The 10,235-nt window shown below is 41.4% G+C and overlaps 1 protein-coding gene across 1 annotated transcript in view; it reads right to left on the bottom strand.

Annotated features, from left to right (window-relative positions):
• Positions 1–5,733: 5,733 nt before the first annotated feature.
• The window catches only part of LOC138643049 (carbohydrate sulfotransferase 9-like), a 150,758-nt gene continuing 146,256 nt past the window's right edge, over positions 5,734–10,235 (bottom strand). The window contains exon 3 of the mRNA XM_069731764.1: positions 5,734–8,982. Coding sequence (XP_069587865.1) covers positions 8,126–8,982 — 857 coding nt within the window. The 3' untranslated portion in view covers positions 5,734–8,125. The remainder of the gene's footprint in view (positions 8,983–10,235) is intronic.

Raw genomic sequence — 10,235 nt, 5'->3', positions numbered from 1 at the left:
CTGACTCGAGTGATGAAGCTACAGGTAGTGACCTTGTCCAATCCGATTCAGGCAAACTCTCTAGATCTTTCCTGAAGAAATCCTTAGCCCAAGCCATGAAACCACTGATTGCTGAAATATCTGGTATGAGAGCAGATTTACTACAAATTGGTAACAGGGTGGAGTCACTTGAGACGTCCCAAACCTCACTGATTGCCCACTCTAATCACATGAAAGATCACTTAGATTTCTATAGAGCACAACTAAATACTTCACTTCTTGCCCTGGAAGACCAGGAGAATCGGAGCTGCAGGAAAAATATAAGAATAAAGGGTATACCTGAGAGTGCCTCCACAGAAATATTGGAAAAGTCAAAAAAGAGATCTTTGCTTTACTACTCCCACAGGAGAGATGCAATCAGATTGTTATAGAAAGAGTGCACAGGTCCCTCAGACCCAAACCAAAATCTGCCGATCCTCCAAGGGATGTGATATGTGGCTTATTGAACTATCTTGATACCTTCGCTATCCTATCAGCTTCTAGAGACACCAAGTCTATCTCTTATGAGGGGGCACCTATTCAGATATACCAGGATATAGCTCCGTCAACTCTAGCAAAGTGAAGGATCCTTAAACCTCTTCTGGATGTTCTGCACTCCAATAAAATACTCTATAAATGGCTGTTCCCGTTTTGCTTGACGGTACATGGAGGTGGAAAACAGGTTACTGTTAGGAGCCCGGGAGATCTGCCCAGAGTGTGGGATACCTTCAATTTAGCTGAAATGGACATTCCCTCGTGGTTGCCCTTAGATATGGACCAACACTCACCCTCTCCTCTTCATGCATTCACTGGTGGTCAGGGCGATTGGTCACCGGTGAAGAGGCACCTGTCCCCTAAACGGGAAAAGCGGAACGAAGAAGAAACCGCCCACCTGAGTTGGTTCAGTATCTCTTGGATACGTCACATGACTCGTGGCCTTATGAGTTCTTACTCACCTGAAATATATGATGGCTCTGTTCTATTCAATATGTTATCTGCTTGTTTGATATTGCTTGATAATATTTTTTCCTCATAATTCACAGACTGCCACTTGTGCATTTGTTATGATTCTGCCTATCTGCAATGGGAGGAAGTTCTGACCCCCTGCCTCTGCAGCGGATAGGTATTTTCTTTGTATATATAAGTTGTATTGCTTTTTTGGTTATTGTTAATATTACTGTCTTCATTGACTTGTTGGTATGGAAAACATACAAAAATCTTTTCACCTTGTTACTTGTACAGCATGAGAAGGGATGACACTCCAGCCACCATAGTAGTGGCTTCTTACAATGTCAAGGGCATAAGATCACCATGAAAGAGAGGTCAAATCATGAATCTCTTGCACTCTAAAAAATCCCATATTGTCTTTCTACAAGAGACACATTTTAAGAGAGATAGAGTCCCGGACATGTCTAGATCTCGCTACCCAACTTGGTTCCACAGCACAGGGGGTTCCAGAGGAGTGAGCATAGCTATAAAAAAAAAAGTACCCTTTGTCCCATACGATAGCCTATCAGATTCAGAGGGTAGATATATTATGCTAAAAGGCCTCTTGGCAAACACTAAAGTCACCTTATGTAATCTTTACGCACCAAATAGGGATCAGGTTAGCTGGTTATGTAAAACGCTAAACACGTTAAAATTGTTCTCTGAAGGTCTTTTAATAGTGGGAGGGGATTTCAACATATCTCTTAACCCATTCTTAGACACATCCTCTGGCAACTCTGCTATCTCCCAAAAAACTCTGAAAAAACTACACCTCTCCCTACAAGCCCTAAATCTATTGATCCCTGGAGAACTCTTTTTCCTTCCCGCAAAGACTATACTTTTTTCTCTCATCCACATAACAGTTACCATAGGATTGACTATTTGCTAATACAATGATCAAACCTCTCATTGGTAAAATCTGCAGAGATTGACATAATTTCCCTCTCGGACCATGCCCCCATTTTCCTTGAGTTGTCCATCTTGAGTTACCCGCTAGGTCTTGGACACTGAACGAGACCTTGCTAGATTCTAGCTTTCAGCTTACAAAGTTATCAGACACTCTTGACCTTTACTTCCAAGAAAACATACAATCAGGCCCACCCATACCTATGGTGTGGGAGTCGCATAAAGCGGTAATAAGAGGGGAGCTCATTGCGTTGGGTTCACATTTAAAGAAAGAGAGGTTGAAACAGACATTACCTATCTTACACCAGATCAACTCTCTTGAAAAGATACACAAAAGGTCTCAGGCAAATGGGACCCAAGAAGAATTGATAACCCTTAGGAATGACCTGAAAAATCTACTGAATATCCAATCGGCTAAAATCTATATGAGGAGCAAACAGGTTCTATCTCCATGGCAATAGAAGCAGCAAACTTATATCTTCTTTGCTCAAGAAACACAAAGATAAGACGTTTATCACACAACTTAAAACCGAGAACGGCTCTTTATTGTCAGAGACTGCTGAAATTGCCAGAGAGTTTAGGTCCTTTTATGAGAATCTCTACAACTTAAGCCCACCAGATCTTGTCCGGGACCCTGTGTCAGCTATCGAGAAAATCAATGAGTTCTTGACTCCTTTAAAACTTCCCAAAATAACTAAAGAGGGTCACCCCTTGTTGACATCCCCCGTTACCTCCAAGGAGATTTTGGACACCCTCTCTACTATCCCCAACCGCAAAGCCCGGGCCCAGACGGTCTCCCTATCATTTATTATAAAAAACTTATAAAACCTTTATTACCCCATTTGGTCACCTTATTTAACTCTTATCATCAAGTTCAACCTATACCTAAACAATCTTTAGAAGCTTTTATTACTGTTCTACCGAAGGAGGGAAAGGACCTTAACCTATGTTCCAGTTATAGGCCAATATCGTTACTCAACGCGGACATTAAACTGTGGGCAAAAATTTTAGCGGGAAGGCTTAGTAACATTTTACCCAAATTGATCCACTCAGACCAGGTGGGTTTTGTTAAGGGTAGGGAAGGCAAGGACAACTCGACCAAAATCATACAAGCTACGATGTTTGCTAAGAGCCGCAGTGTCCCCTTGGTTCTCCTGTCAACAGACGCTGAGAAAGCATTTGACAGGGTGAGCTGGAGATATATGGAAAAAGTTTTAATTAAATTTGGTTTTCCAGAGCAATGTATTTCAGTAATTCTCTCTCTCTATTCCCAACCTACAGTTAGAGTTCGGATTAACGGCACCCTGTCTGATAGCTTTAATATTAATAATGGGACTAGACAGGGTTGCCCGCTATCCCCGTCACTGTTCATACTAGTAATAGAGACGCTGATACAGAGTATTAGACAAGGGGAAGGGATAGAGGGATTGAAAATTGGCTCTGTGGTACTAAAAACACTAGCTTTTGCAGATGATTTGCTCTTCCTCATCTCTAACCCGTTCCAGGCCTTCCCGATTATTCTCAAGATATTTAATCAATTTAGCCTTCTCTCAAATTTTAAAATTAATACGGGGAAATCCAAAGCCCTTAATATCACTCTTTCGAGATCCCAAATAACTACTCTCAGCACCCAGATCCCTTTTTCATGGGCTAAGTCCTCCATTAAATATTTAGGGAAAACCTATAGATCTCTTCCAAGCTAACTACCCTCCATTATTAAAGAGGATTGAGGCTTTGATGAAGTCCTATGGCTTGCCCACGCTATCTTGGATGGGACGTATTAATGTATTCAAGGCATATATTATGCCAATAATACTATATACTATGAATATGGTTCCTATCCGGATACCTTTGACCTACTTTAAGGGACTAAAATCAGCTATTTCTAAATTCAGTCGAAAGTCGAAACCGGCCAGATTACCCTATAAATCAATATCTTATCCCATCTACTCGGGGGGGCTGGGAGTCCCTGATCCTTACATCTACTACAGAGCTGTACATCTTAGCAGATGGCTGAAGGTGATATTATGTTGGAAGGGGGAAGATGGAGACAGCGTCGACCTGGCTCTGCTGGGCCCTCGAGGCATCCCCTACCTTTGGTCCGGAGCTAAGCCGCAAGCCGCTTTTAGGCTAGATGAGGTGACCCTAACAACCTTGACATTAGACACCTTCCCTTCTACGCTGACACCTATTTGCTCTATACCATTTTTGATTGATCCAACTTTTAGGGACCCATATAAATTATGGACGAATCTACCTAAAGAAACCCTAAATGGATTTTATAATAATAAAATTCTCCAGAATGGGACATGGCCTTCAGGCGCACCGGCCCAACCTAAAAATTTCCTTCAAATACTTCATGTCAATTGAACTGTCTCACAGTTTATACAGAAATACCCGACCAGGTCAAATTGGTCTTGGTTGGATGTTTTAACCAAATTTCCGTTTCCACGACTTAACATTATATCCCATATATATTCCCATCTCTCCGCCCCTCCCTTTCCAAATAAACCCTCATTTATATATTCATGGGAATTGGAGCTTGGGATCTCCTTCTCAGAAGATCAAATTTCTAGGATGTTATCTAGTGCTAGAGGTTTTTCTAGGTGTATACTTTTGCAGGAGAATGCATATAAAATCCTGACTAGATGGCACTTAACCCCAGCAAAACTCTTCCAGAGAGGCATCGCTGATAATGAGACCTGCTGGAGATGCCAAAACTCGTTAGGTCATCACACACATATAAAAAGAAAGAACCTGGCACTCAACTTAATGCTCGTGAGATTTTAATGGTAGTAGTAGTAGTAGTAGTAGTCTGAGTAGTAGTCTGAGACAAGCGGGGATTCCGTGTCTGGACACAAGCACAGCACCTATCAGCGTGAATAAGTCCAGTCTGTGTGCCTAAACCTATCTGCGCGAATACTGGACGCAGACCATGCTGTGCCTTATATGACACTACAGTCATTCACTTTTTCATCATAGTACGTAACTGATGAAGGTCCAGATATAGGACCAAAACGTTTTTGGGCTACTACCATTAAAATCTCACGAGCATTAAGTCGAGTGCTAGGTTCTTTCTTTTAGTATCACATGGTGTGGGAACCTACCTGGGCACCACCAGTAGTAGTGCACACGGCTTTATCTTTGAAATCACACACATATATTCTGGGGCTGCCCCAAAATAAGAAACTTCTAGGAGAGTATTGGTTCCATTCTCAAGAAATTGAATTTAATTAAGTCAAACCTACGGGCGGCGGAGGCTCTCCTCTCCTGCCCGTCCTCTAACTATTTACCAAGGAAACATGGCCTTTTCCCTCTCCTAGTAGGTGCCGCTAAACACCTGATTGTGTTACATTGGGGGGACACATCTCCCCCCACTGTATGGGAATGGTATATTAAAGTAGATCAAATCTTACGCCTCGAAGAGTTGTCAAGTTGGGAGGTCTCTAACCATGACTCACATTTGTCCACATGGGCTCCCTGGAAAAAATTTCGGGAAGACAGTGTTCTTAATTGCCCTTAGCATCTTGTTTTACTAGAAAGTTATTCATGCAACATCGATATACCTAATTTCAACAGTATGTAACCATGCCAATAACTATTTTCTGTTTATGTATTTACATGTTATCTTCCCTCTTTCTTGTCCCCTTCCCCCCTTTCCTCGACCCTTCCTCTTCCTTTTTTCCTGCTTCCCTCCAACCCCCATCTTCCCCAACCCTTTACCTTCCCCCCTTCCCTTAATTTTCTGCCTCAATGTCTTTTTGCGCCTGATAATGCTGTTATCACATGTAAAACAGACAAGAGAAAATTCACTTTATTGTTGTAATGTTTATTGTTCCTTTTATAAATAAAGACTTAAAAAAAATGACAATGACGTGATTTCCTATTTTGAAAACATTCATTTTACAAACACAACACAAAAAATTGGACCTAATTATTACAATTATAAAATCTTAGTTGCTAGAAGCTAAAAATTAGGTGTCCCAAAAAAAGGACATTGGTAGATAATGGGAGTCCACTCAATAATCTGATTTTTTATGTCTGTTGCTGGAACGTTTTTTCTTTGATATGCAAAGTATTGTCTGTTGCCACTGTATTGTATTTAGGGAAAGTGAAATACCCCAGGTCAGCCACTAGATGGGGGCACAGAGACTATAGTTTAGCACATAGTACAGTAGGCATAAGGGAACAGGGCATAGCTAGTTATATATAGGAGGGGCACGGTGGGATAAGATGTAGCACACTTCCTGGTGTAGTTAGTTGGGGCCGGGTGCCCGTGTATCTCATATGGGCTGGCTAGCCCAGGGCAACATCGCGCCACGCAACGCTCAAGGAGAATGAGACCCAGCCTATAGCATCCAGGAGTCGGTTCTCATCTGAAGGAACAACAGCAACAGTGCTAGCTGATACAATATTACTGGGACTGTATTTGCTAAGGAGGCTAAACCGTATGGGCAGGTCGCTCATCATGTGGCAGATTTTTGCGTGGGCAGTGGTCCTTAGATCCGGTGCAAAGCGGCTGAGGACACCCCCACATAATGCAAGGAGTCTGGACAGAGAAGACGTTGAGGGACCGAAAGGTATGGTTTATCCTGGGAACAAGCTTAGTGAGAGGGAGAAAATGAAAGGGACAGAAAGAATGTCACCTGTTATGAAGCCTGAGGATGATACTGGAAATGTCTTGGATGTGCTGAGTAAATCCTGTTGATGTTGAAATAAAGCCAGACTGTGTCTCTGTTATTGCGAAACTGCCTGCAATGAGCCCAATACAACTCAGGGGGACCCTGATGGAGCAGAGATACAGTACCCAGGTACGCAGAGGAAGAGACATTACTGTATAGAGAGAGGGGGCCAGGGTGTGATACAGGGATTGCTCTTGGCCATGGCTACCTCCCTGGCCCCATCTCACATATATACACCGTATATTTTATTTAGACAATTAACTCTTTCTTTGTTCTTGCATAAGTTATTTGTTCAAGTTATAGCTAGCCTTTTTTGAAGTAGGTTTCTTCCCGGGTATCAAAGATGATAAAATGGTTGCAGTAAAACATTTCGCTAATTTGCTGCATAACAAAAAAAGCCGTACATTAACTTGTCAAAGATATTACATTGATAGGGTAATGGTATGTTCACACTTAGCCTTTATGCAGTTAATTGTTAAGTACAACACGCAGTGTTTTACAGTACCAGAATAATCACTGAGATATCTGAAATTTCATGCACACACAGCTTTTATTCTGTGCTGCTTTTTTGCCAAGAAGCAGTATGTCAATTCTTTTATCAGTTTAAAACACTGCAAAAACGCTTAAAGTAAAAAAAAGGCACTAAAAAAAGACATGTATTAGTATGCGGCATTTTTCCGCTTACCATTCTGGTTTTGGGTGCAGAAATAAAAAACATTGCAAAAACTCGTGTGAACATACCCTTAGCTTGTTAATGACAGCCAATACGTCTCTTAACTGACCTGAGATATAAGAGAATATCATCCCCATGCAGGTGACAATCCAGCAGTTGTCGGCTGTACACTATAGCTGACAACTTACTGTATCAGCCACGCTCAGTGTTTGCACCGTCCAAATCTGTTTAACCCCTTAAATGCTGCTATCAATAGTGATTACATCATTATAAATAGTAAACAGAGTGTGGGGGCTTCCTCTTTACCCAAACTGGTGCCCTCAGATCATGATTTTGTGGTCCTGATGTTTCCTATGGCAATTCACGACCAAATAGCGGTCTGTCGGCTCTAGTAATCTGTTCTGAAGTTAGAGGCATTTAGTTGGTAAAAATACACATTTTCATTTCTGTCTTACCACTTTGCATTAATTCCTGTAAAGCACCTGAAGGGTTAATAAACTACCTGACAGCAGTTTTTGATATGTCAGGGGGTGCTGTTTTGAAAATGGTATCACGTTTGGGGGTTTCCCAGTATATAGGACCCCTAAAGTCACTTCAAACATGGATAAGTCCCCCAAAAAATAAATTTTGTAAATTTCCTTGAAAAAATTTAAAATTGCTGCTACATTTCCTAAAATGCTAACAAAATAAAATAACATTTTACAAATGATGCTGATGTAAAGCCGACATGAGGGAAATGTAATTTATTAATGGTTTGCTGTGGTATGACCATCTGGATTAAAGGGATAATCATTCAAATCACTGGGATTTGTTGAAGCGTTGCAGAGTTCTTACCACATAAAGTGACACTGGTCAGATTTCAAAAATTTGGCTCCGTCACTAAGGGGTTTAGGAGTTTAGAAATAGTAGTCTGACTATAACCAAATATGGAGAAATCAAGGCTGTAAACGCTGAGAAATTTCCTAAAGAGTATAGGAGGAAGCATTTCCAGGTAACTTATGCTTATGTCTTCATTTGTACGGGACTCATTAGAGTGATGTTTCATTGTGGGGTATTTCAAATTTTTGGGAGCCCTTATAATTTTCAAAACAAAATCTGCATCATCTGCTAAAGTTTCAAACTTGCCAATGAAATCATATTGGATATTGCATGGCTCACATAGTTGATACATTGGCTTCCAGTGAGTGTCTCTATAGTAAGGTTTTTCTTTAGTGATGTAGTTGGCAAACTGTTCAAAAGTAATGTTTGTTTTAGATTGAATCCCAAGTGATTTTTTGATCAGATTTGCAATGGTTTTACTGTAGTAAACATCATCTTTGTGAAGGAACTTGTCTCTGTAGGCTGAAACGACTCTCTCTAGGGGATCTCGAGTGAACATCACTTTAGTATAATTTGCTAGAAACTCTTTCTGACGAGATGGAGGATATGAGCTTAACTTTTTGAGTTGTTTTGAGGTGTGAACTTGGTAATGATGGAGTTCATAAAGAGTGCGGCCAAGTGATTCATTCAGTAATAGTATTATTCTCTTCCAATTAGAGCAGCCCACCTTGGGAACCTCACAGTATATAAACCGATGGCGGTGTTCCACATATAGCTGAGCTGCAACTTTACGGTTTAGTACAAAGGATGAGGTGGAGAGATTTTTGCTCTTGCAGACAGATCTTACAACAGCCTTCCTGCTTTCCTGAGCCTCCACAACTGAATATTGTGGATTATCTGCAAAAAAAATCAAAATAGTTAACACTCATGGTATACGTACATATTCCAACTTCATCATATAAGGCACTGATCACAAGTGTGTTTAAAGGAGTGGAGAAGCTTTCAACACTTCCCCTTGAAGATCTTGTGGTTATATGATGCATTGCCATGTTTTAAATGTTGTTTTGTCTGTTTTGTGGCCTGCAACAATTGGTTAGCTACAGACAGGGTTAACTGTCGTGGTCAGCTATGGGGGAAGGAGTTGCATGGGCAAAAGAAACTCCATTCCTGTTAGGCAGATAGGGAAGAGTGGTAAAAGTAGACAGACCTATGGTCCTAATGTTAGCAGATCTGCATTGAAACGGGTGTTGTGTTCGAAGAAGGGGGACAATACTCAGATAGCACATCTGAAGTAAGCAAGGATTAAGTGGCAGAAAAATTCCTTATCTCAGGCCAGATGTGAGTGTCATAGAGGTGAAGATGGCCAGGCTGGGACACGTGTTCTTCTACGGGGAGAAACTGATAATCCAATGGCAGAATAACGAGTGTGTCACCCTCATCAAATTGACTTTTAGAATAGCAGTAAGGAGATGTAGAGATGCACCTCAGCCGAGGAGATTCTCACACAAAGGGAAGATGGAAATTCCTATGGTCCTTTGCTGGTCTAATGTAACTTGTATCAAAAGTAGTGTACCACCACGTGGTCTTTAAGTGTTGTGCCTGCTGTCTGCTGTATATACTCCTCAGCAGTTTGTTCAATTAAAACAAAATGTATTTTTTCACTCTGGTCTCTCTCATTTATCACTACTTCATCAGATCCTGGTCTTCCATATCAAGCGGCATGATGCAGTCTGCAGTGGTTTATCGTTAAAATAGCAGCACACACTGCCAAGTTCCTTATTTTCCTGTAGCGATTCGTGGATGCGACCCTAAGATGGCCATGTGTCCAACTGGGCAAATTCCTGGAGTGCGGCAACACAGATCTAAAAAGTTACCCTCCAGCCCTGTTTTTTGGCTACAGACCCTTTAAATCTTGACCGCCAGGCATTTAAATTCTGTGCATGTAGACAGTGAATGTGCACACATACATTTACAACTTTTCTGAGGGACTAAAAGGGCTAATCCCAGCATCAGAACATTTTTATGTGGGCAAAGTTCACGCTGTGCTCTGTCTCCGACATCCCAAACTTCCTCAGTGTCCCCAGTGTGTACATGGAATCTTCTCCTCTGTGCGCCCACTCTGGACACGCTATCATTTTCCCACATCTCCA

The sequence above is a fragment of the Ranitomeya imitator genome, chromosome 1 (genome assembly GCF_032444005.1).
Source record: "Ranitomeya imitator isolate aRanImi1 chromosome 1, aRanImi1.pri, whole genome shotgun sequence".
Lineage (NCBI taxonomy): Eukaryota > Metazoa > Chordata > Amphibia > Anura > Dendrobatidae > Ranitomeya > Ranitomeya imitator.
This window is presented reverse-complemented; position numbering and strand designations above follow the sequence as displayed.